The sequence below is a fragment of the Protobothrops mucrosquamatus genome, unplaced genomic scaffold (genome assembly GCF_001527695.2).
Source record: "Protobothrops mucrosquamatus isolate PMUCROS unplaced genomic scaffold, P.Mucros_1.0 scaffold3800, whole genome shotgun sequence".
Taxonomy (NCBI): domain Eukaryota; kingdom Metazoa; phylum Chordata; class Lepidosauria; order Squamata; family Viperidae; genus Protobothrops; species Protobothrops mucrosquamatus.
Window position 1 is genome coordinate 148,017 of NW_015389753.1, and position 27,590 is coordinate 175,606.

General features: G+C 39.4%; 1 protein-coding gene across 1 annotated transcript; it reads right to left on the reverse strand.

The window, feature by feature from the left end:
- Positions 1 to 26,934, reverse strand: PKN2 (protein kinase N2). The gene is made up of 20 exons (XM_015827568.1): positions 26,755 to 26,934; positions 25,426 to 25,543; positions 22,350 to 22,495; positions 22,042 to 22,255; positions 20,311 to 20,496; positions 16,388 to 16,497; positions 14,010 to 14,153; positions 13,836 to 13,911; positions 13,394 to 13,568; positions 13,078 to 13,204; positions 11,319 to 11,446; positions 11,060 to 11,135; positions 10,757 to 10,848; positions 8,687 to 8,863; positions 5,375 to 5,437; positions 4,877 to 4,953; positions 3,290 to 3,432; positions 2,231 to 2,338; positions 709 to 789; positions 1 to 630 (listed from the first exon to the last, which is right to left on the reverse strand). The coding sequence occupies exons 1-20, from the start codon at positions 26,932 to 26,934 to the stop codon at positions 427 to 429; spliced, it is 2,625 nt and encodes an 874-aa protein (XP_015683054.1). The 3' UTR covers positions 1 to 426.
- Between the last annotated feature and the right edge of the window lie 656 nt (positions 26,935 to 27,590).

Consider the following 27,590-nt stretch of genomic DNA (forward strand, 5'->3'; position numbering starts at 1 on the left):
TTTTGTTTTCTTTCTTTAAAACTCGGGCAGGTGATTGATCTACGGTAGCTTAGTATCCATTTGTGGTCCCACTTTGTAAGGCAGGTGGTTTTGTGATGCTTTCTTCTCTGGAAGAATAAAGATACAGTACACAAGGGTGCCCATGTGAATGTGGAAAACAGCCCGCACCCACTGAATCAGCTTCAAGAGCTGCATAAAATTGCTTTCCAGTGCTCAAGGTTAGAAAGAAACAAAAAAGATATACAAAAGAGAGGCCATGCCTCCTCTGTATTAAAAACAGTACTGTTTAAAATCTTCATATGATTTAAAAATCAGAAGCTACAGGCAGGAGAGAGAGAGTGATTCAAAGAATGGTCTTCTTAGGGCGATGGGAGAAAGTTGTCCTGGGGAGCACATCAGCTGGAATTTTCACAGTGACTAAAAGATTTAACACCAATCAGCAATGTAGTCGAAGTCCCTGAACATTTCCTGCTGATCTTCCAAAAGTATCCGAGGCTCCCGAGGTGGAGTGAGAATAGGCGCTTCTGAGGTAAATTCATCATCGAAATTGCTGACATCTTCTCTTCCTCTTATGACTGGGACAAAAGGAGGCTTCACTTTCTTGGCCAGCAACGCATTCCAGTCAATTAACTGTAAAAAGAGCACCAGTTAAGTGTTGTGCTTCTGGCTATTGTTACATTGTAACCATGCTTGAGAGATGGCACTCACCCGAAAAAAGTGATGCTTTTTGACATCTTCAGCATCTTTTTCGCCAGCACCAAGGCGACGCTCTGGATTTCTCCTCAGAAGCTGAAAACAATATCAGAAATAAAGTCGGGTCATTCTTTTCTATCTATAGTAGTATGAAACTACTCCAAACAAGTCAAGTACAGAGTCATAGTCTGGATAGAGACACTACCATAGGAAACAAGCTGCTTTTCTAAAAAGTAGTCAAACCAAGTTTCGTTTTTATTAATACTTTTGTTCGTATTTCAATTGAGGAGAATAGTGAATCAGGGCTACACAATTAGGCAGTTAGAAACATTGTCCTGAAGATCCCTCAATTTATAAATACAACTTAAGCAAGATAAACAGAATAAGGCCATTGCTCATTAAGGTTCCAATTTCATTTGCCCTCATGCATTTAACTAGAAATCTAATTTACTATTAGATTTCTATCAATTTTCTATTATTTTGTATACGTTCAGGGTTTAGTCCTTAACTATTAGCAAGCCTCTGGTTGCATTTCTACTTGCATAACAGTACCTCACCAAAGTCCATTGATACCGTGTTTCCCCAATAATAAGACCCGGTCTTATTTTTTTTGCCTCCAAAAGAGCCATTAGATCTTATTTTCGGGGGATGTCTTTCCCCCCCCCAGTCTCGCCTCACAGTGGTGGCCCCGACAACCCTGTCCAGCAGGACTGTGCGTGGCAATCACTGGCCCACTTCTTCTGCGATCACTTGCCGCCACTCATGCGCGTTGCCCTCGGCCTCCATTTTGCCAGCCTCTGCAGCCCAGAACAGAGGTCTCGGTTGACTTGCACATTGTTCCCGGCCTCCGTTTTGCCGGCAGAGGCTTTCAGGAAAGTCCTCTGCAGCCCAGAACAGAGCTCCAGATTAACATGCGCGCCTCCCCCCCTGACCTCTGTTTTGCTGGCAGAGGCCTTCAGAAAAGGCCTTTGCAGCCCAGAACAGAGCTCCAGGTTGACGCTGAAGGCCTCTGCCAGCGAAATGGAAGCCAGGGGGCAGTGCATGTGTCAATCCGGAGCTCTGTTCTGGGCTACAGAGTCCTTTCCTGAAGGCCTCTGCTGGCAAAATGGAAGCCAGGGGTGATATGCGCGAGCGGCCGCAGAATGGGCCGGCAGTGGCCATGTTGGTGCCGCTGCTGTGAGGCAAATGTTGGGACGTGGGAGGCCTGGCTGCGGCAGTCCTGAAGTAAGCGCCTCACTCCACCTCGTGCAACCAGACAGTGGGACCGAGTGGGCGGGGTCTTAACTAGGGCTTATATTAGGCGCACGTGTAAAAATCAAGCTAGGTCTTACTTTTGGGACACGTCTTATTTTGGGAAAACATGTTAAAGTGAGGGGAATGTCCTCCTAAATTCTCAGTTATATCATGCCTACCATTAAATTAAAGGCCAAGTATTCAGCACTTCTATTCAATGGCACTGTGACGAGGTAAGCTGTTATTAGTACTAGTTAAATCATACTTTCATGTTACAGTATCTATTTCAGAAATATAGTCTTACCCGTCTCATTACTGAGATAGCTTCTGTAGACAGGAATCGAGGATATCTTACTTCATCATTTACAATACTGTCAAAAACTTCTTCTTCATCGTCTCCTGGGAAGGGAGACTGGAAAAAAAAATGCTTCTTAGAAATGGTAATTCAAAGCCTTTTTTTATATATTAAAATAATACATGTAGCATTGAGCGAGTGTGTATCTGATATCTGTCATTCTCTTCCTGTCCCAAGCAGCATTATTAAATCAAACTTAAAGTAAACCAGTACTGAAAAGATGGTGAAACATCAAGTCCATTAAGGCAGGGGTGTCAAACTCAAATTTCATTGAGGGCTGCATCAGCATTGTGGTTGCCCTCGGGGGGCCGGGTGGGTGTGGCCAGGGTGAATGTGGCCTATTGGGTGGGCATGGACAGGGTGTGGCCTACTGGATGGGCGTGGCCAGCTCTACATCGTTCACGTCAAGGGTGCCTGTGGGGGCCTGGGCAAGAGTGGGACAGATCTGAGGGTCTCTGGCAGAAGGGGGTGGGACCAGGGCAAGTGCCAAGGCATGGTCCACTGAAGGAGCCTCACTGTTCCTCTCAGGCCATGCAGGGGTGTGCTGGATGGTGTTGCGGGCTGCCCGGAGCCCTGGGCAGCAGAGGTCAAATGCCCAGACTGGCCCTCGAGCACCTGCGGCACCAAGCCGTTTCCAGACGGCCTTGTGGAGCTAAGACTGAATACGTTTCAGCATAGATGGCCACCACAAAATTGTACATTGGCTCCCGGCTGGCCTGGGCAAGGGCCAAGGCAGCGGGGGCCGTTCCCTCACTGTTTCCAGGATGGCTTCGCGGGCCACATGAAACCACTTCGCGGGCCGCATCCGGCCCCCGGGCCTTGTGTTTGACATGTCTGCATTAAGGCATTCACTTGAGGAAAGCTCAAATGGGGGAGAGACCAGGGCCAAACTTGCAGAATATCTACTACACCATGCATTCAGACATAAGGAGTTGTTCTCTGAAGAAGGCATTCTATGTTTACAGAACAATGTGCAATTAACACTTCCATACATTTTGTGAAGCTTACCTCACCAACCAGCATTTCATAGATGAGTACACCAAGACCCCACCAATCTACAGCTCTTGTATAAGATGTTTCTGTCAACACTTCTGGAGCAAGAAATTCTGGAGTGCCACAGAATGTACTTGTCCTGTCACCAAATCCCATTCCTGCAATGATTACACAAATTACACAAAGATTTAGATATATATCTGTCAGGGTTGTACAGACTGACTCAAATTTGATTTATGTTGTCAATTCCGTTTAGACAGTCAAATCAATGTGATGGTCTATATATGTTTAATGAAGTCAATTTAATGTTTCAATTCAAAGTGTTGAATCTGGATCATACCTGATCTTCAAATCTGTTAAAAAAAAAACCTGGCCAAATTCACCATTTTTAATTTAATTGGTGAAATGGTATTCATGAATGTGCAGTCACACAAATTTTTCATATGAAATCACTGAACTATTTTTCCATTGCCCCCAAATATTTTTTTATAGTCACCTTGCAGCGCAAGAATCCTAAATAAACAGTTTAAGTGGCAATTGGGGCAACTGAGATACAGATTTAGATGCTTCTGAATGGTAAAGACAATTTGAATCCAAATATGAATTCAAAAATTTGAATTTAACGTCTGAGTCAATGGTTTACAAACAACAGATTTTTAAATAATGTATTTGAATTGTGCCTTGTTTTCCCACCATCTCTATCCTAGGAAAATAAAATAACATTTGATACAGTAGAATGTTATGGACATACAAAGTAGCTTTTAAGGAGGCACTGCTAAATTTAAGGGACTTCTATTTATAACTCTCAATTTCAGTTTCCTGAATCATACTGAGAGCTGCTAAACTATTGCTCTGAAGAATAGAGCAAAGGAAACTGGAGGATGAAGAAAAAAACTCTCCACTTACGAGCAAGGCACATTTTTCTGAAGTTTAAAGCTTTAATACTGCACACTTAGCCAATGCCACCATCCATAAAGCATCTCTATAGATACTCCTCCTGCTATGGAGATTGTGGCTTGCTCATATCAATGTGGCAATTATCATATCAAGGACACACAAAGTGAGACGTAGGATTTTATCCAACATCTTCATTCTGCACATTCACAGAGCACACCTATCCAAAATACAGGTAATCCTCGTTTAACAACGCAACACAACCACTTCTTCAGCGATCAAACTTATGACGGCACTGATAAGGAAAATAAGGAGACTTAGAACCCATCTGCATAACTGTAGCTTTGGCAGCACCCCATGTGATTGCCATTTGCTGCTTCATTGCTGGCTTCCTACAAGCCGAGTCATGGGGAAAGCAGTCACGTGACATCACACCTGACCATCACATGGAAGTCACTTAACAACAGCAATTGGCGCTGTTGCAATTGCTGTCATAAAACAGTGCAGCTACATGGCATCACACTTTTTGACTGTGTCACTTAGCAACAGAGGTTGCTGGTCCCAGTTACTGTAATTGAGGACTGCCTGAAACACATTCCGTTCTTATCAACTTCCTGCTGGTGGGAAAAGTTGCTATCTGCAATCCCCACAACATGTTTGAGTAGTAGAGGAAGTATTATCAGCCATTAAAAAAAAAAAAAAACTTGCCTTCTTTGCAGAGACCAAAGTCAGCTATTTTAACAAAGCCTTCAGTATCCAGCAACAGGTTATCCAGCTTTAGATCTCTACCAAAAGAAATAAAAGTTAAAGAACATTAGTAAAACAACAAAAACAACCCAACTATGTAATTGCTAAGCTATAGTGCCTGCCGTCCCCAGGCTGGGTGCCTGACCTATGGAACGGAGAATCTTAGAATTTGCAGCAATAGCCATACTGACTAAAGTCTGCACATCTGGAAGTTACCCAATCTGCTGAAGGCTACTTTAGAGAAAGTACCACTTGCAAAGATGTACTAATTCTCAATGTTTCCTTTTCCCCCCAATCTGAACAGATCTTAATAATGTACAAATATCCAATAGCATTAATTTCTTCTAGCAAAGACAAGGAACAATTTTATTAATCATAATGACAGCAGTTTTTAAGCCAGATTCACACACGCAGCGGGACATAAAATGAAGTGGAATGCTACATTTTTCAAATACTTACCTGTAAACTATCCTGTGTTCATGTAAATATTGCAGGCCAAGAACTACACATGCAGCATAAAATCTGTTTAGAGAGAAGTACAATGTTTCAGTGCTCATCAATTTTGCACATTTATTTACACTATTGCAAAGAATAACTGTTAACAGTTGAGACCCAAATCACGCCATCCATGTGAGAGTAGAGTAGGAGTCTTTTTTTTCCCTGACTCCCAGTGCTCAAAAGATGAAGGAGCAGCCATGAACTGACTGGGGTGTGTCTTCTATGTTCCAGACCTCTTTGGAGAAGCTATCAATGTAGCCATCCTTCCAATATCAGGAGATTCCCATGCAAGGAAATGCTGTCTGTCAATTGGGGCACATTTCCATTATGCTTGCTGTGGAAATTTTGGACTCACAAATTCAGGTCCCATCCTGATTCTTGTCTAAGGGAATTGCCTCCTTGCCTTCCTTGAAGGTAGGTGAAACTATTGACTGAGAAAGAGCAATATAACTTGTTAATGTTTCTCAAAGAAAAAATATCCTTCTATTAATAGAAGACCCAAAGAAAGATGGCTTGTCCTTTGTGGTCCTAGGGCAGTGATGGCGAACCTTTTAGAGACCGAGTGCCCAAAAACTGGCCTGCCCCCGCTACGTCCGCTCCCGCCCTACTCCGCCCTCACCCCGCCCACCCTCAGGGCCATCTACGGCATGCCACAGGTGGCTCTGCAGCGCCATGGTGGCCACGCCCTCCACTCGCACCCTGCAGCATCATCTGCTGCCCAGCTGCCATGTGCTTGGCTATACAGCTCCGCACGGACCGCACCCGGGGGTGACTCTTCTCCGGAGGGGAAGAGGGGGCTACAGGGGAGGCGGGGCTGGGCCGACAGTGTGCGTGCCCACAGAGAGGGCTCCGAGTCCTGCCTCTGGCACTAGTGCCATAGGTTCGCCACTACTGACCTAGGGATTAAAGCCTGATAAATGAGGAAACATCAGAATAGATTCTTGCAATGGCATATGGTATTTATGCATGTTATTGTCTTGCTATGTATTTTATTATCTTTTCTTTTTTGGGGGTGCCTTTTGAGTCAGTATTGACTCCTGGCAACTGTCTGGAGAAGTCCCTGCAGTTTTATTGGCAAACTTTCAGAAGTAGTTTGCCATTGCCTGCTTCCAAAGCCCGAGGAAGCATAACTGGCCTAAGGTCACCTAGCTGGCTATGTGCCTAAGTTAGAAGTAGAATTCTATGTTATTAGGACACAACTTCCACTTGAAGAACACTTAAGAAGCTACCGCTGGTTCAAAAGGCAACAGTGTGAGCAGCAACGGATGCCGCTTGGTGTGCCCATGTGTCACCACTGCTACCTGAGCTGCACCAGTTGCCAGTTGCCTTCTGAGTGCAAATCAAGGTGCTGGTAAATACCTATAAGGCTCTGTACGACACAGGGCCTGAGCATCTGAGAGACCATTTATCTCTTTTCAGCCCAACCAGTATTTTCAGCAGAATGGGTGTATTCCAGGTTTGCTTCATTAAACACTGATATTTTGTGGGACCTGGGAAGCATGCCTTCCCTCTTGCAGCCCTCAGCCTCTGGAACAAAGGTTAAGGATGGCAGCCTCTTTCGTGGGGCTGAAGTTTATTATTTGCTCAGTGGCCATGTTGTGTTTTGTGGCTTATGTTATTAGGGCATGTAAGTCTGCACTACCTGTTGATTTTAGCTGTTTTATGAGTTCTGTATGCTGCTCAAGAGTCCACTGGGGGTAGGTGTCCAATAAATATAAATAGGTAAGTAAGTAAGTAAGTAAATAAAACACGATTCTCAAAATACTGCTTAACAAGCTTGTTGTGATAGCCATAGTCATGCTATGCTTTCATTTGTCTACAGATTGTATTCTGTAAATGTCTATATTTCAACAGGGATTGTTACTAAACGTTCTGTCTTCCCAATCAGAGAAAGTAGCAGAAGCTACCCACATTTCAGGCACCTTCTCTCAACTGAAATAAAGGAACTTGCATTGTAAGTCCAATGTTCCACTTCACTTGTCATGAAAATTTAGCTTTTTAAAGCTAAGGACCTCCTCTGATGGGTGGAACTAAGGATTCTAGTAGAGGACAAAACAGACCCCACAAGCTTAAATCTGATAATTTCTAACCCAACCGTGTGAAATTATTTTTGTTTTTTAAGCTCTAGAAACCTGTCACCACCCAAAGGCAATCGTCAACAGTTATTTTATTCCAGGAAGTAAAAAGTTCCTTTTGTTCAGGCTTTATGCCCCAAGGATCATGTTAACTTTGCCAGATAATAAATACTGCCTAATCTAGTGGATAGTCAAGTTGGCTAATATTTTTTTTTAAACAAAAGTCAAATACAAATGTAAAAAACACAGGTTAAATTAACAAAAATAGGCCCTAAAATATTTAATGGAAATAGTTCTATCACTTTGCACAATGGAAATGGGAACCGTGTAGGATCCTGGAAGTAAAATTAATGAGCAAAGTCCCAATTCCTTTTACGTGTGTTTACTTGGAATTATCTGATCAGGCCTTGAAAGTTTATGACATTACACATATTTATCATGCTAACAGGACATATTTATTTATTTATTTATTTACAGGTAGTCCTCAACTTAAGACCACATTTGAACCCAAAGTTTCTGTTGCTAAGCAAGACAGTTTTTAAGTGAGTTCTGTGCCTTTTTACGACCTTTCTTGTCACAGTTGTTAAGTTTGTAACACTGTTGTTAAGTGAATCTGGCTTCCCCATTGATTTTGCTTGTCAGAAGGTCGCAAAAGGGATCACATGACTTTGGGACACTGCAACTGTCATAAATACATGCCTGTTGCCAAACATCTAAATTTTGATCACTTACCCATGGGGATACTGCAATGATTGGAAGTACTAAAAACGGTCATAAGTCACTTTTTTCAGTGCTGTTATAACGTCGAATGGTCACTAAATGGACTGTTTTAAGTCGAGGACTATCTATATTTGATTTATATAGCTGCCTATCTCAGCAAACGATTCTGGGCAGCTCACAATTCAAAACTTATATTGCAAACATTTTAAAACAATAAAAACAGTAAAAAGCATTAAAACTGTAAAAACATCAAACTCATAGGACATCTCTCATTGTAATTACAAATGAGATGCCTTCATTGAAGTTACAGCTGATCATTACTGACTGAAACTAACTTCAGAAGAGTGAGGTGTCTTCTAATCTAAACACAGTTAAGTCAAAGTCATGTTCTCACTAGTTCTCAGCATTCTCATTAGGAAGTTCCAAAAGTCGATTAATTTACAAGATATTGGAGATGGTACGAAGGCTCAAAACTTACACTGCTCTGGGTTCAGAAAAGACATCAGTGTGTATGTGCATCATGAGATCCCCGCCAGCAGCGTATTCCATTACAAAGCACACGTGATCTTTGGTTTGAAAACAGGCGAAGAGGTTCACCAAAAACGGGTGTCTTACATTGTTCACAGTTTCAAAAATTCGCTTTTCGCACATGAGACTGAGAGCAGAAAGAAAGAAAAAAAGTAATGTGACTTATTTTATCTTTAGTATATCAGAAAAAGAAGTTAGAAGGAAAAAAAGAAGATCAATGCATGTAACCTTATATAAAAGATCAAAAACACATGGTTGAAATAAATGACATAATTATATCGAGCTTCCCAAAAACAGCCCTTAGAGGCTTATTGTATAATAATTATACACCTAATGCCTTTTAGATGTCGATTCCCAGGTAAATCAAAAAGCTGTAATTCCTAGGCAAAAAGATACTTGAAAAGTAAATGCAGAAACTTAGATTATATATATTTATATTATATTATATTATTATTGTCATGGTTCCAACAGACAGAAACAAATAAAGCAGAAATTATACTATATTTTAATTACATACTGTGCTACACTACATTACATTACACTACATTCAGTATAACAGACATATGTAAGTATACATGTAAATAATCTATAGAAAGGAGCCATTCAGGCTCATAGAATTTCCATAGTGATCCAAATAAATATTAAATTTGTGTTCCTGGAAGAGGACGATATATACTCATGTTGTACATACTGAGAAAATGAGGTAAACAGCTATTAACACAATAACAGATTGATGCCATTTCCTGTTGACACATGCTTAGTTTACTTTACACTCTCATCCTACAGTTATTTGCAATTAAGTTCTGTTAGACATATTGTCAAATATGCATGTTACAAATAATGGGTTCGAGGTCACATCAGTTCACACCATATAAAAAATACAAAAATATATACACCATACAATTGTGAATAGTGTATATATTACACTATAAATACATATATACAATTCTATAAAAAAGTATTAACCCCTTTTTAGATTTTCTGAACTTTCATGTTTGTTTGTAAAGTATTATTAGAGCTTCATGTGATCCTCCTGATAATATAAAAGGAGCCTGGATGTACAAGTAATACTAACTTTAGTGCTTGTTTCATAAAGTCATCCAACATGTTTGTTTAGCCACTCCTATAGTAAAAGGAACCAATGGAGACCAATTGACCAGCATGTTCCAGCATGTTTTTTTATTCATAGAAGGCCAGAATGCAAATCCCATTGGTTCTAATACTGGATAGAATACCTAGTTGTCATCATTAACAGTCATTAATCTTCTCTACCCTGAATTCTTCTGCTTTTAAAACTGTCCAAATGGGCGATTATCAGCAAATGTTCTAACAACCAATTCAACATTAGCCCTTATCCTCTTATCTGATCATTCAACTTGATTGTAGTAATAAGAAAAAAGGAAAAATTCTTTCTTCCCAGAGCGCACTACTTTTTATTTAACTCAATTGTTTATGTACTTGCATTTTTCTAAGTTAATGAAACCTAAACACTGCAGTGAGGTATTCTATATACTCAATTTTTTAAATTATCTTTTTCCACAATTTATTTCAGTCTACAGTATTTTTTAAATGTGTGATGACTAAAGGTATGAATAAAATAAAACTTTATTCCAAATGTGCTTTGTCCATAGATTTGCATAAACTGACTATAATATCGACAATTTAACGTTATTTTTTAATAACGAATCTCAGGATGCCTTTTTCATAGTAGTCACAAACTGGATCAATATTTTTAACTGAAGTGTTCAACTCCGCAGGAAAATCTTTTAAGTTAGGGTTGGGGTTTTTTTCTTACCGTATGTCATTTTATACAATGAACTTTATCTTTTCAGTGCGAATTCACATAAATTTAGAAAAATCCTTTGGAACCGTTTGCTATAATTTCTTATTATCTGCATCATCCACAAATCTTACCGTTTCACTGGTCACCCCCAATTCCAGTCTGTTTCTGAATAACAACTTAAAACTCAGACAATTAAAAAGATATTCATATTTAATTATTACTCTCCTTTATACCAACCTGTCTACTTCATCTCGAGCAACAATATCTCCTTTTTTTAAGGCTTTAATAGCAAACATTTCATTAGTGTTTTTATACTCAGCCAATAGGACCTGAAATACAAAACAGCGTTTTTTTATTGTTTAAAAAAATCTTATTGGTTTAATATTTCATTTAGATTTATAATTATTTTTAAATGGACACAAATTCACACACAGATTCTCTAAACATACTAAAATCAAGTAGGCCTCAAGCATAGCTATGCAGATACAGAAGTACGTTATGTCAAATACACAAAATTGTAATTTTAGTTCTCACAGGTACCTTTCCAAAATGTCCTCTACCCAGAACAGCACAACATCGGAAATCTTGTAAACTAAACTGAAACCTCTGTTGTATTCTGAAATACACAAATTTAACAAAAAAAAAAAAAATGAGAATCCAGCCCTCCTTGAGAATCCTAAGGCAAAGCAGTTTGCATTCTCTGGGAAGGCTCCCATCAATGTATCTGCAAGGCACAATTTTTTGCATAGCCGTATTCAGCATGAAGCTATAGTCATATAAAAGCAAAATAGCAGCTTACCTTCTATCTTCAGGTATTTGTTTATACTCAGTATCGGAATTTGAAATCTGAGTCTCACAAATAATTTCTGGTTGAAATTTTGGAACAAAATTATTTTTGTCATTCTCAAAATCAAATGCTTCCACATCCTGTGAAAATTTGAGAAACAAATAAAAAAGAAAGAAAGATTAAAAAATATGCCAGAAATTTGAGAAGTGTGCTTAATTTAGAAAAGTAGAACCAGAGTTGTAGTTTTTTCAGAGGCATAATTTGAAAAATCATCTATAAAAACTACTTTTGCTACATTTCTACGCTTCTATAAAACTTAGAAAGTTAACCAGATCCCAAAACAGGAAAAGTTTAAGGCAATCTAGAAAGCTCCCCAAACCTACATACAAACCTATACATATCTAACCTACAAACCTAAATACATCTATATCCATATCTATGTTAAATCTATATCTATCTCTTATTCACATGTACTGTATACAAAGAAGAAAAACTATGAAGTATTTCTCCATTATGGAAGCTTCTCTTTTATGGCCATATATTGAAAGAACATTACTATAGCGATGAATGACTGGGCCTGTTGTTATTTATAAGCTTCTTTTAGCCATCTTTTAAAATATTATGTAGACTTTTATGGGAGACTCGACTGTCTCTCTCTTCCCATATCTGGACCACCACAAAAATATGCATCTGAACATTCTCAGTGCTGCTTTCTACATATTGGAACATTCTTCCAACATGGCTGGCATCTATTTTTATCTGACTAGATTTTTAAAGGGTCTTCATTATGAAGTGAATACACACACACAGAGGTGCAATACAGATTTAATCAAGCAACCAGCTAAATTATAAGGGAAGGAAACATGGAAAAGCAGTTATTTAAGCAGTCATTTATAGGAAACAACAGCTTCATGATTACACTTTTTCAAACACCAAGACCCATGAATTTATTTAATTTATTTATATTCTTCCTTTTTCTGTGAGAGATCAGTGTGGCATACTTGGGGACCTCTACTAATTTAATCCTCTCGATACCAAACCCATGAAGTTGGCTTAGCAGACAGAAAATGATCAGCTTTTGTGCAAATTACAAAAAATACGAGCTTGGCACAGCTGTCCTGGAAAGGAAATATAGGAAAAAAACCCATCTGAAACCCGATATTGCCTTGTGACATGGGTGCCCTAGAAACCATAGCCCATGTTTTTCTGTACTGAGAGGTCTATTGGGACGTTTGCCGCTAGTTGATTACACCTCTTTTATTTAAATTTCTGGGGCACTCTGGTAGCCTTTATCTGCTCTATCTATTAAATAATAAAGATAAATTTATTTCTCCGAGAGTAGTAAATTTTTGCTACATTATGTGTAAAGTTCTCCCACAAATGGTTGCTTATAGTTCTGGTTGTTAAGGGACAGCTATGTGTTGTTCATTTTATTTACTGTATTTTTATTGGTCAATGACTGAAATAAAAGCTCCGTCTGTCTGAGTTCAATGGGCAACAAGGGTCTTGAGCATGGACCGCACCAATTTGCATCCAATGCTCCGACCCCTAAACACATTGCTCAAAATGACCACAAAAAAAAAGAATATTCATCCATCATATTCTATTTTAAGGTTGTATTTTTTTAAAAAATACATAGTAAATTAAACATTATTAAAACAACGGCAATAATTTATTGAACTTGTAAGCTGCCCCAATTCTCAACAATCCTGGGCAGCTCACAACAATCAAGCAAAGAAAAGGCAACAGAATTCTCAATGAGGAGCCTTGCCTGAGTGGGAGTAGGTGGAGACTTTGGTTCAGGTGAAGGTTCACTGATTTCTCCAAGAGACGATACACGTGGAGGACAGGTGGGTTCAGGGTCAAGTTCAAACACCAATTTACCTACAGGGGAATCACTTGGGGGGAGGGGGAAGAAAAAGTTCACTGTAAGCCTGTTGACCTTATGAGCAGAATTCTACACAATTCAATTTAAAAAATAAAAAAAAATCCCAGTGATAAGCATCTGGTTCTTTTTTACATTGCAAATGTTTCACAGGAACTTCTAACACTTGAAATTTGTCCCTTTATTTTAGCCATTCACTTACCTGGTTGGTGAGCCTAATCCAGAAATGTGAGCATCAGCTACTGATACTGTAGAGGGCACAGAGGCCTGAGGGCTGAAGGTCCCAGTATGATTTACTGTTGGAATAGCTCTTCTCACCAACCTTCCCCAAGTGGCGATATTAATATTCATTTGCGGAGCTCTGAGAAATGTTTTGCCTGTGGATAAAGAAAACAAAGCCTAAGTAATTTCTTTATTTATCACCAAAAGCTATAACTAAATGAGAATTCATATATTCATTCGTTTATTACTTGTGATGGATAAGCTGTGCATGCCGTTATTTCCTATTTTCTTTCTTTCGTGCTTTCTTATTAAAGCCTTGTTGACAAATTGTGAAGAATTATCTTTACATGAAACATTGACATATAAGCATCCATTTTTATTAATCCTAGGACCAAGTGCTAAAGCTATAAAAAACACCTCACCTTGTTGCTTGGAGAAAATTTTCTTTTGTCTCTGAAGTTTTGGTCTCCTTTCAATAACAGGATTAAAAAACGTAACCTGCAATTCAGGCAATAGGTTTTAGAAGGCAGATGTAATACTTTTTGGAAACAGGATTTCACAAGACTTGAATATTTACTAAAAATAATTGCCCTTACCTCTGCAAACAAAGTACCCTGAGGTTCAAGATACAGACACATTCCATGTCGCTGATTATCCAAGAAGTCTTCTAATCTCAGAAATTTCACGGCACACAAAGATCTCCAATCACGCCAATAAACAGAAATCTCTAACTCACGCGACTGAAGAATAATAAGAAACAAACACAGGTTCGGTTTTTATATTTACCAGATTTGAGCAGACCTAGCTGGAAATATTCTTACACCAGAATCACCCTAGCTCTGGAATAGATGGCTTCAACAATGGAAGAAACCACCTTTCTTTTCTGCCCACATGATCTAATTAATTCATTTATTTACCTGCTGCTTCCAAGCTAGTGCAGCACTGCATAAACTGGCTCAGAAGTTATATCCATGAAATGAATGGCCAGCAATGTGATAAAAAATTCCAACGCTGTGACTGAGAATCATCAGAGACTAGAAAGGAATCTTTTGTTGCTTCTGTGTATTGAATCAGTCATAATTAAGATGTAAAGGATATTATTTCTGCAATTCTCAAAATGTTTGAGACTCTTTAAAAATAACTAACACAAAAAACTCGAACCTATAAAAGCTGGGTTGGCACGTGGAAGGCTAGACTAGAATAATTTATGATCCGCAGTCCTAATGCCGGATAAATGTAAACTACTCTATATTAATTCCAAAAGCAACAGTTTATCTTACAGTGAAGACTAATAACACGTGTGTAGGCATACTAAACAAGATGCAAGGATAGAGGATAGCTACATTTCAGTTTGCTGCTCTTTCCATTCTTCTACCTCTCAAACCCTTCCCTCCCATCACAGATACTGTATCCCATTATGTAACATGTAGAGCCATTTCTCATGACCTCAAAGGGCCCAAGGCCTCTTTATATACAGATTGGGTCATATTATTTGTCAATCTAATTTGAATGATTTGAATGTTCAACATAGTTGCTACTCAGATCTCTTCCACATAAGAGAAAATAAAAACTTAAGGGAGATTTTAACATACAGTTCAATGTTATTTTCTATTATTATTATTATTTTTTTTTAAAAACTTCCTGCCCTGAACTCATACCCCATACATGCATTTGGAGTAGATTTAAGTATATATGAGCAAAGCTAAAAAATCATATTGAGAAGAGCCTCTGCAAACATGCCAAATGTCAGTTGCCTTTCACTGTCTTACACAGATTGGCCGGCAGACTTTGGCAGGGCAAGAGGTTGTTTATTTTAGGATTGTTTGATTGACTAGATATGAAAAATTATTTTCATCGTCAAAGAACTTGATCTTTTTGTCTCTGTTTCAGGAAATCTATTTCCTGACTTCATCAAATAAAATAAGTTTTTTTTTTTAAATCTCTATATGCCAAAAGCATACTCTGTATTTTAAAAAATATATAAACCGGTCACTAAAATTTCTTGTGAAATTTTCTTCTGCCAAACGTATGATCTATATCAGGGGTGTCAAACTCAAATTTCATTGAGGGCCGCATCAGCATTGCGATTGCCCTTAGGGGGCTGGGTGGGTGTGGCCAGGGTGGGTGCGGCCTACTGGGTAGGTGTGGATGGAGTGGGTGTGGCCTACTGGGTAGACAGGGCCAGCTCTACATCGTTTGCGTCAAGGGTGCCTGTGGGGGCCTGGGCAGGAGTGGGACAGATCTGAGAGTCTCTGGCCAAAGGAGGTGGGACCGGTGCATGTGCCTAGGCATGGTGCATTTCTTCATTCCTCACAGTGACACCTCCCCAGCATGCACCCAGGGGGCGGGGCCAATGCGGCAGGGGCCGGTCCCTTGATGTTTCCAGACGGCCTTGTGGAGCTAAGACTGAATGCGTTTCAGCATAGATGGCCATCACAAAATTGTACATTGGCTCCCGACCGGCCTGGGCCAAGGCAGCGGGGGCCGTTCTCTCACTGTTTCCAGTATGGCTTTGCGGGCCACATGAAACCACTTCGCAGGCCACATCCGGCCCCCGGGCCTTGCGTTTGACATGTCTGATCTACATTATATAACATTTTAACTTCACCCCAAGAACAAATTGTTTCAACAGTTGCAACTGATTTACAACAGTACATACAATTAGTTAAAACATCTCTCAAATCCTCTATATGTTTTTACTACAGGACTTTACCTAATATCACAAGAAGCTAAGCACTTAAAAATGATGTGTTGCAAATGCTACGAGCATAGTGATGCAGAATACTAAAGATGTATGGCTGGAATGGGCTTCTGCTCATGGAATTTTCGTCCTTGTTTCAGGGAGAGGGAAGGCTAGAATGTTCTCTTCCGTTCAGGAAAAGGGAGCTACATTCCAAGTCAGAATTTCTCTCTAGGCATGTGCAACAATTTGCTCAACTGGCAATCCTGGTAAACTTATTAAAGAGGTCCTTACTCTGTCTAGTTCCAGCGTAAATTTCTGGTCCCAGGACTGATTGGAAATAGGCTTCCAGCTAGTTTGATCGACAACAGTGTTGTCCAATTTCAAAACAGCACAGATTTCATCTGTAAGCAAATTAAATAAATTCAGTTTAGAAGGTTAAGACGGCATTCCAAAAACAGTTAACAGAAGCAGCCCTGATAATGAGGAATAACTTGAAAACGGTTAAAATATGTTCAAAAAATATATAAGCAAAGCACAAAATTCTACTTAGTCTGAAGAGTAATTACAATCTTCGTTTAGGTTAACCTACAGCAATAATGGCGGACGAAAATTCTCAGTGTGAATGTTCAAAGTCACTGTGTGCAAAGCTCAAATGCTTTCCAAACTATGGCACTGCGTTTTTTCCCCTTCTCTCAGTAGAAGAAACCACAGCTCATTTCCTTTTTCTCTCAACCTTTCCTAGAAAGAAAGATAAAACGTTGGCTCCTTGTGTCTCCATATACTGATAGTCCTCCACCTAGAATCATTTGTTCAGCAACCGTCTGAGGTTACACGCCAGTGCTGAAAAATGGGACTTACGAGCCACGCTTGAAATTCAGCCATTGCAATGCTCCCCCGTGGGTGAACAAAACCTGGGTGCTTGTGCAGGCCCCCAGAACTCAGGATTGCCGGGGGTGCTCCAAATCTTCTCACCTGCCCACCTTCCCCTTCTCTGCCCTTGGCCACCCTGCCCTTTGCCTTGTGGGTCAGCCAGCAGCCCCAGAAACAGGGGCATCCTCACCTCTGGCCCTCTCCTTTCCCTACTCATAAAGATCAGTTCCGGATCGGGATTACAAAGTGATCGGGAAGTGGAGGAGATGGAGGATGGCTAGAGATTAGCCTGCCCCTTGCAAGCAAATTGGAGGCCAGAGGGATTTTGGCAGGGCATCTCCAACATGCTTCTCTCGCCTATTGTCGCACTTGTTTTCCTGACTTCCAGATACAACTTCACAGCGGATGAAGAGGCAGGCTGGAGGCCAGGTGCAATGCACCAGGAAGTGAAAGTCCTCGATGTGAGGAGTAAGAAAAATCAAGGGGTGCCAAAGTTAATTTTAAACTCATCTGATTGAAGGATAATGGCCGAGGTGCTGTAAAATAATGTTTTCCAGCCCAATGTTAAAGAACAGAAGGCACACATAGGAGGTGAGAAGTTTGCCTGTCAGCAGCAATGGGTGCCTTGCTGTGCCTGTAGTTTCTGGGGTATGGCAAGCAGCCGCAGATCTGCATCTGGTTCTGGGCCTGCCCGCTGACCCAGGGTGCAGGAAGCTAAAAGGTAGAGATGGGGGTGGGGAGAGACAGCGGTAGTTGGAAGTAGTCCCTTGCCTTACTGAGACTTGGGGCTCTGAGGGACCAAACTGGAATGGCTTGGATCGGGATGGATAATTGTTTAACAACCCATGATTCTCAGTTAATTACAATGGGGATTGCCATCATAAGTTGTTGAAGCTGTGCGATGACTCACTTTATGATTGCACCCACTTACAATGACATTCCTGGTCCCAACTGTGGTCGTAAGTCAAAGACTACCTTGTGTACCCTACAATTTCTACATTTGTATCGTGAATGCTGGGACTCTTGGCAAGCAATTCTATATACCGGGGCATAGGTATGAGTCCAGATTATTACCCCTCTCTTGCAATATTATCATTATGAGGTGGGAAAAGAAGACAGCAGTGAGGGAGTTGTAAAAAAAAAAGCACTTGGATTTTATGCTATTAATTTCATCAATCATGGAGGGTTCAATCAATACGTATTTTGAATCAACGGGGAAATATAATTCATTTTCTCATTCATTACATTTTAAAATCCAATTTTAGCTGAACTGTTCCAATATTTCTGTGGCGGCCTATGCTTTATTAGTTGCAATATCCCAATCACAGGCTCCCAACAGAAAAGAGAACTTTCCGCCCTTCAGGCATCATCAAATTAAGAATATACAAAACATTCCATTTTGGGAGCAACATTGTTTTTCTTTCATGATGGTTTTGTACTATACTAGACATGTACCAAAATTTGAATAGAGGGCTAGATTTATATCCCAGAAACATTACTTCCACAAAACGGCCAGCCTAGAACAGTCAGACAGGCATGCTCCAGAGAAATAAATAAATATCCTGTGTTTCCTGGAATATTTTGCACATCACTGCACTGAACTATAACTCCAGCCGGCATGGCCAACTGTAGAGAGGACATCACCCAACCTATTTTAAAAAATGAAGATTATTACCAGTGGTGATTCTTGAAATAGTACTTTTGGGATTATATAATAAAAAAAAAAATCATGAGTCGATAGAAACAATTGCTCAAGACACCAGTCTGCATGAATATACTATGGCAGTGGTTTGAATATGAAGGCCTAAGGCCGTGGTGGCGAACCTATGGCACGCGTGCCAGAGGCGGCACTCAGAGCCCTCTCTGTGGGCACGCGCGCCGTTGCCCCAGTCCTAGGCCTTCAGCTGGGTTTTATAAAACCTTTTCACTTTAGGCCTCGGCTGCCGTGTGCAAAAAAAAAAAGGTTCAATCAATCAATCAATTTCAACTTCTCGCGGAAAAAAAAGATCTCGCAAAGTTGGAATTGATTGATTGAACTTTTTAGTCCCACCCAGTCTACCGTTACCACTGCAGCCACGCCCACCCAATGGGCCATGCCCACCCAATGGGCCACGCCCACCCGGCACCCAATGATACATAAGTGGGTCTTGGGTTGCAGTTTGGCACTTGCTCTCTAAAAGGTTTGCCATCACTGACCTAAGGGCACAGGATGTGGGAACAGCCTGGGTACATTTCTGGTGAATTAGCTACACTGTCACCCAACTAGTTCCCTTTCTGGGCTCCTTGATCTGGTCTCTGGGCTGGTATCGAAGACCCCAAAATATGCTTTTGGGGGTTGGGCGATTTCAATACCTTGGGACCAAGACATAAGAGTCCATGCCTTCCATGGGCTTGTCTCACGTTATTTGTGGCATCTTATGCAGGCTGCCACACTCCAGATTCTGTAAACTCTGGTGTGATCATGAGGTGTTCTGGAGAGCCTACCATCATGGTCAAAATGCCTCCTGGTCCAGTTTGCAAAGTCAGAAGAAGAAAAAAAAGTGGGAAAATTCTCCTAAGCAAGATAGACAAATGGTTTCTGCCACTGCTCTTTCATTTCTTTTTTTAATGGAAGATTGTTTTTCAGTATAAGAGTTGAGAAGGAAAAAGCCCTCCTACTTTTCTAGAAGGAAAACCTAAGAGTAAGAAAGAAGATTACCCTCCACTCAATGCAAATTTTTGCATTTTTGTAGCTCTATCTAAGGTGACTGAGAAATCACTCTTTTTTCAATTCATGGCACTTATACTGTAGAATAGCCTCTCTCTAAAAGCTAGGCTAGTCCCCTCGATTATGGCCTTCTAAAGGGCAGCAAAGACTAAATTCTTTGGGAGGAACTTTGGGATTGATTGCCAAGACATCTCAAACTGGATTTTACTGATTATTAATTCATTATGTTTTGTGTATTATATTATTATTGGACTTACATTTATCTGACCATGTGGTTGCGAACAACTACGAACGTTCAGAAGGGCAGCTTTAATTATAAGAATAATCAAGGGATTTGAAGAGCCAGGGGTACAAAACTCCCTAAACCAAATATTTCTTTCCCTAGAATCATTCGGCTAGCGAATGAATCCAGAATCCAGAAAAGGGCATAGCTGCAGACAATCACAGCAGTTGTGCAATGGGCGCTTCTACGTGCTTTTTAACTTTCAAACCGAAGCTACTGCACAACCTTAAAACACAATCATGATCAAATGTACGATTAAATTGAGTTCATGTTTACATATAGTTACTTTTCCTAAGAGATTTCACAGAAGTGTTTCTGAAAATGAAGAAAAAAAACATTAAAAGGGTACTGAACTGGATAAATCATCTGTTTTCAGGAGGTTTCGACAACTGCCACTTTTACTTTTACTTGTTCGACTCATGAAAGATGATCTGGCTTCACTTGGACTCCATCCAGGTAGAGTGAAGGACGTTGCTTTTGATCTACCAGGGACATTTTCCAGGATATCTTGGCAACCCATAAGCCTAACTTCCAGAGTACCTAAAATGAGATCAGATTGTCTTAACTCATATCATTGGTAAAACACCAGCTTAAGCAAGTACAAGCAATTGATAAATGGCACCAGCATCATTAACGTCATTCTGTGTGGATAGGAATCTTAATACTCTGTAAACTTCATATTTATGGGGCAGTATAAAAGCTTTTAAATTTATAAGCTTTAACCAGAAGAATCCAAAATTAGAATAAACCCACTGAAATCAACTGAATTTAGCTACTGATGCAAGTCCCAGTAATTTTAATATGCATTCATAATGGGCTTACCTGACATGAACTTTTATGACTGTTCTTGCTAAACTTGTGTCAACACAGCAAGTTATAGAATGTTAATAAACAATTTATATTCCATCTTTGCATAATCTCAATCTAGTAATTCTATAATAATGGACAGAAATGATAAAATGGGATTCCATACATTTAACCTGTGCTGATCAATGTATTGTTGTGTATTTGAGAGCACACAGAAACAATACTCAGGCACATTCAGAGAATCAACAATCCCTGCTACAACTTTAGTTTAAAAACTAAAGTCATTTTGGGAAATATAAGCTAACAGCTGTGCTACTGCTTCTAATTTGGTTGTTTATTAAATAATTTAGTAAACAACATTTTAAGATCAGAGTTTTTATTCAACACCTGCTTCAAGTTAGCAAATAAAGTCTGCAGGGATATATTTAAGATCTTCATTAAGCATACAAGATACCTTGGAATTTATTTCCTTTATGAAATGCTGCAATTACAGAAGCACGCACAGACTGTCGAGGGGAACTGTTGGACTACAGTGTCTCAAATTTCATAACCCTCGTGCAGAGAGTTTTTCTTCTGTAATGCCTACTCTTAATTTTTTATATTTAATTACTTTAATCTAAAAACACATTAGCACAAGTAAATGAGAGATACAGTGTTATGCACTGCCTGTTTAAAATTCTCTTCATTTTATTAAGTTTTAATGTTTTAGGGAAAAACCTAAATTCTCATCAGAACTGAATGGCTATGAGGTTATGTCCAGATTTCACTGCGATTCTTTCTAATATAAGGAATAATGATACAAAAACTTTTTAAAACATTCCAGAAATTAGATGCATTAAATAAATGATTCAAAACATTCTGAATTAGAATCCTTTAGGCAATAACTAGAGTTGCAGATTCTAGCAAGCTACACAATGCAATTCTTTAGCTTATCAGATAATGACTGTTTCATTGGCTGGGTCCCATAATGAAAATACGTAGAGACCACTGTATTAAAATAAAAATTTCCCCTTCACCGATAGTCTTCATAAGCAATATTCCCACCTTTAAAAGTCTGAATTTAGTCAAGCAGCTGAAATGCTTGCTTATGATGCAATTAATGCAAACAAGAACTTGGCCAAAAATAGCCACTGCAGAGATAATACATATTTAACTATTATTTAACTACGCCCATTTATATTTTAAAACATCCAAATGTACAAAACTGCAATGTCTCTTTTTAATGCAACAAATATTTTCAAGCACACAAAATATGTAGCTATTACTGCCCCAACCAACCTGTTAAAGCTGCTGGTTTGGACAGTGTACTGTACTGATTTTGTGTGGATATCATACTTTGCCGTGGACTTAGTGTTGGTGAGGAAACAAGTGAAAGTTCTTCTATAATAATACTGCTTTTGGGATGGTTTTTAGGGAGTTCATTTAGTCTTTGTTCTAATGAATACTTCAAGAGATCCAGCTTCTGGCTTGATTCATTAAACCTTGCTTGAGCCTTATTCAGTGAAACAAGAGAAAAAAAAGAATCAATTAGGGAAAACTCTTTTAACATGATAGCATTCAAATTTCACTTATTACATAAAAATTACCTCTGAAAGAGCTTTTCTGTCGGTAACTTTTCCAGAGCCGAACAACTTCATAACGTTTTTGGCTCCTTCTGCCACCGCATATTCTATCCTAAAATGATGTCGCAATTCTTCCATCCGAAGCTCAAGTGGGCTTATCACAGGCTTTGCTATACATACAAAAATAAACAAAAATTAGTACTAACTAGTATATCAAACTATTAGCACAGTATGTTACACTAGCCAGAATATTGGCACAAAACTGAGAAAACATTGAATAGATGTATTACAGCTCGCGTTATCTTCCTGGGGAGCGAGGGCATTAAAGCAGGCAAGTCTGCCCTCTTTTGTATGCATGCCAATGTTGCATGTGCATCCAAAAGAAGAGTTTGTGTTGTGATGCCAAATCTGTTATCTTGTCCAAGTTGAACCCAATCCCATGGCTTCTGCTTTATAGGTCTAATACAGATTTACTAACCAGCCATATAAAACTGGATGGATTGACAGATAAATGAAGTGAACTAAGCACTCAAGGGACGGCTCTCTAAGCTCTGTAGAGCAGTGGTTCTCAACCTTTTTAATGCCGCGACCCCAACTGGTCGTAAGTCAAGGACTAAACCGGTCGTAAGTCGAGGACTTTCCCTGCCCGAGAGCGCCGCGCATGCGTGGTTACACCCCCTGCGCCGGCCGAGGCATAGCTGGCAAGTGACAGAGATGGAGCAGGCCGACCACCAGCTGGCCCAGCCCAAGGGAGGTAAGGCACCTGCTGGAAAAGGGAAAAAAATGGCGGACAAAAAAATGGCAGACAGCCTTGCTTGGCGACCCCCATGAAATGGTCGATCGACCCCAAATGGGGTCCCGACCCACAGGTTGAGAACCACTGCTGTAGAGCTTAATGTGACATTCAGCTACACATTAACAAAAGTCCATCAAGATTTTTTTGAATATGGGTATTTTACTTGCCAGCAGATTCATGGCAGAGCAAATGCCAACTAAAACAACTTTAAAAATCCATCTTGGTGGGGGCAGACATCCACTGCATTTATTTTCTAAATGTTACAAAGTACATGAAGGGGTTTCACATGCAGACAAACACCTATACATTTGAACAGGAGAGACCTCTTTACCTGCACGCTATGGGATAACTATACGAGCACGGGATAATATCCTTTTGTGTGTGCGTGTGCCTTTGAGTCAGTACTGATTCCTGGTGACTGCCTGGACAAGTCTCTGCATTTTTCTTGGCAAGATTTCGGAAGTGGTTTGCCACTGCCTCCTTCTTCCTAGGGTTGAGAGTGACTGGTCCCAGGTTACTCATCTGCCTTTGTGCCTAAGGCAGGACTAGAATTCACGGTCTCCCAGTTTCTAAACTGGATAAACTGCTTTTTTTTTGTTTTTTTTTTGACAACTCCCTATCTTCTACTTTTTCTGTCTCCATCTCCTAGCAATTGTTTATATCTAGCATAAACTAATGACCTTTCAGTTCCCTTTGTTTAACAAAAACTTGTGTCTTTATTCCTTCTTAGTTTCTATTCTTGGCCCTTTAGTTATGCCTGTCTATTTAGTGATAACAATATACAATGGCGTTGCTTTTTCAGTAATTCACACCTGTCTCGATTCAGCTGGCTGCAACAGATGGAAATCATCTTTGACATGCGATGTATAAAAAGGATTTAGAGTGTTCAGAAAGCTTTTAGCAGTGTTATTAGCCCATCTTTCCTAGGCTAGTTTAAATAGGTTTACTCATAGCATCGACTCATCTAGGAGAAACAGTAGCAAGCCGATAGCACTCTTACCCAAGCCTACTGATTGATGGGATTTGTCACATGACATCCAAATGTACTAGGCACGTATACCTTTTAAACTCTCACTTGGAATGGGGGAGAGTTACTTGTGGGACAGCCCAATGGTTTCTGCTTATCCTACTAGATCTGGCAGGCTGGGCATACTTCAGATCCTGGAGGCCTCAGAAGCATGCTTTCTGTCATGGCACTTGCTTTATCGAACAGCCTTGCCCTGGAGATATATCACCCTGACCCTGTTGGCTTTCAGACTTGTTTTTTCCACCAGGCACTTGGGCCAGGAGACTAATGGACCTGGCAGGGAGTGGCTGGTGGAAGAATGCACGTTTTACTGGACCTTCAATATTGTTTATTTTAAATGACTTGTTTTTTTTTTTACTGTATTGTAGTTCTATTCTGTTCATTGCCCAGTTTCTTCTGGCAGCTATATAAGTTTGTTTAGTAAATAACAAATAATATAAATAAGAACATTTAAACCAGCGGTTCTCAACCTATGGGTCGCGACCCCATTTGGGGTCGATCGACCATTTCACGGGGGTCGCCAAGCAAGGCTGTCTGCCATTTTTTTCCCCCTTTTCCAGCGGGTGCCTTACCTCCCTTGAGCTGGGCCAGCTGGTGGTTGGCCTGCTCCGTCTCTGCCGCTTGCCAGCTATGCCTCAGCCGGCGCAGGGGGCGGAACCACGCATGTGCGGCGCTCCCGGGCAGGGAAAGTCCTTGACTTACGACTGGTTTAGTCCTCGACTTACGACCGGTTTAGTCCTCGACTTACGACCGGTTGGGGTCGCGGCATTAAAAAGGTTGAGAACCACTGATTTAAACTGTTAATGAGGCATGTATGGAAAGCTTACACTCATAAGAGGAATTCCCCCCCCATAATAATATATTCTGTATAAACTTTATCCAGAATGAGGAGTAAGTACACACAGAGAGTTCTGAGCAGTCCAGAGACAGTCCTACAAAAATGGGATTCATATGACAACATTAGGGATTTGACATGAGCCACATGGGAGTCAAAACAGGCAGGAAGATACGAGTTGCTCAAGGCGTTGTGTGCATACCCATGTTTGTAAACCACTTGTAGAAGAAGAATACAGGAGCCTGGGTTAATGAGCCTTTTCAGAATATCTTATGTTAAACTGTAGTACAGATTCCTAGACTAATGGGGGAAGAGAAAGGCTGACTTGAGCATTGATCTGGCCTTGTAGTAGTGTGGGACTTTTTAAAAAGTTCCGGTGAGAGTTTTGTGTTAGAAGATTCTAGAAAGGTTTTAGTGAAAGGTTTTCTCTCTAATGTTTCACCATTATCAAAAGCCAATTCATTAGTCTGCACTGCTTGAAGAATCTGCATCCTTATAACTTCAATTTTTGTCTTGCTGTCCTGAAGCATCTGTTGAGCTGTTGCAAGCAGTTTTCTATCCTAAAAAGAAAAAAGAAAAAGAAAAAAACAGTTATGTGATACTAAAATTTGAATTCCCCGATGAGTTTCAAGTACAATTCACGCTATATTTTCAGAATATGAATTCTGACAAACTAAACAAGATTCAGAAATCATTGTGGTTTGAAAACTAATGTGCAATGACTACCAATACATTTTATTTAAATTTTGGATGCATTGGGCATAGGCATCAAATACACCCTTGTTGTTTAAATTTCTTTTATTATTTTTATTTCATCTAAACTAATGTAGAAATTAGAGCACTACAGCAAATAGAATAATGCAGCCTCTAAGAGACAGAACCAAAAAGAAAGTCAGGATTTTTACTAGAATACTGTTAGCATTTATTTATAGTATATAATACTGAGAGCATTTATACAAATGAAGAAAAAAAATCTTAAAAAACCTACTCTTTCTCTTTCTGTCACACAACACATACACATACAGTTTAAAAATGGAAGGTAATGGAAAGGACTTGAAGAAGTTTTCTTCTAAGTAGCTCAGCAGCAAGATTAACAATGTAATTTAACATATAACTGAAAGTGTCTGGAAAGCTACAAATTGATTTTCAGAAAGGTCAGTGAACCATCAAGAAGCAATTCAAACTGTCAACTCTCTGTCACTGTAATCCATTCGATTCTATTGTAGAAATCTACATTTCTGTAGTTCATGCTCTACATGCCAAAACCAAATTCCTATTTATGATTGCTGATAAACACCATTCCATGGTTTGGTATAGAAACAATACTTCCAAATATGATTTACTGGTAATGTTATCAGAGCACATTACTGAAGGATGTGGAAATGGTATCATAACCCTAGATGATCTACGGCTAGCACATCCTGTCAAAAGAAGCAGAAACTCCCCTTGGTACAAATAGATACCAACAAAATATCTGATATGCTTAGAAATTGACTTTTAAACATAGCATATAATGATTTCTATATCTTCCCAAATGGCCACTCTGTAATGCCAGATATTCAAAATGTAACAACCTGTAACATTTTCATGTAACAACATGAAAATTAAACAGTGTATACTGAATTCAAACATGAATTATTTGTAATTAGCAACAGGATAGGAAATTATCCATTACTCTGGTATGGATCTATTTATATTGTCTATCTTGATTGTAAAGTTTTAAATCCCTCATCTGAAAACCTTATTAATTGTGTGAGCTAATAAGTCTTACCTTTGATGGACCATTCGAATACATTTGAATCATATTTTCTGCTCCTTGCTTTACTTTCAATTCTATATTTAACTGTTTCTTTAAGGCAATTAATCTGTTGTTAGTAGGAAAGCGAGGATCACTATTTGGTGTATCGGGTGTTCTGGGACAATCTGTAAATTTGAAACAAATGCCCATCATCAATTTTTCTAAATAATACTCTACAATAAAAGGAATGCATTAAGTTTGTATCAGTCAAAATGTCAATTTTGCAGTAACATTTAATTTGTTAATAACTTTGTCCTAATGCTCGTCATATTTTCTATCTGGTGTAGTCACTTTCTATTTCTCAAATGAGGGCTATTTTGTACAAACAACTATTCATGTAAAACTAAGGCAGTACAACAATAGGTCTATGAAACAATCTCTTGTTTTAGTGATCTAAAACAGCCATTTTACAAAACTTTTGCTAGACAATTAAAATATTTATTTTAAAAAATCCCCTACAGAAATAATTTGGCTACCAAATTATTATTTAGGTATTTCAATTAAAACCTTATAATGCAAAAGAAATAAATAACATTAAGTGAAGTTTTGATCATACAACATTCTAATGGAAACTGACAAAAAGATGTATTAGCCCCACTATACCAGTGGGATTACTGAGGGTCCCAACAGTATTGTTGCAAAATGTTTTATTTTGGAACAAGTTAACTTTCTATTCAGTTTTTTAAAAAAATACTTAAAATAGTTATTAAAAAAAAACATGGTACAGGAAGCTTGCTGGATAGCAAATGATATATTGAAGGTATATGAGTTCCCATTGGCTTGATATTGCTACCTTGTGGCCTAAGAAG

Coding starts and splice junctions, on each gene's coding strand:
- PKN2 (XM_015827568.1), bottom strand. CDS start 26,934: ATGATGGGCATTTGTTTCAAATTTACAGATTGTCCCAGAACACCCGAT. Junction 10,849..11,059: donor GTAGAGGACATTTTGGAAAG/GTACCTGTGAGA, acceptor TTTGTATTTCAG/GTCCTATTGGCTGAGTATAA. Junction 5,438..8,686: donor TTTTCTGAACCCAGAGCAGT/GTAAGTTTTGAG, acceptor CTCTCTAAACAG/ATTTTATGCTGCATGTGTAG.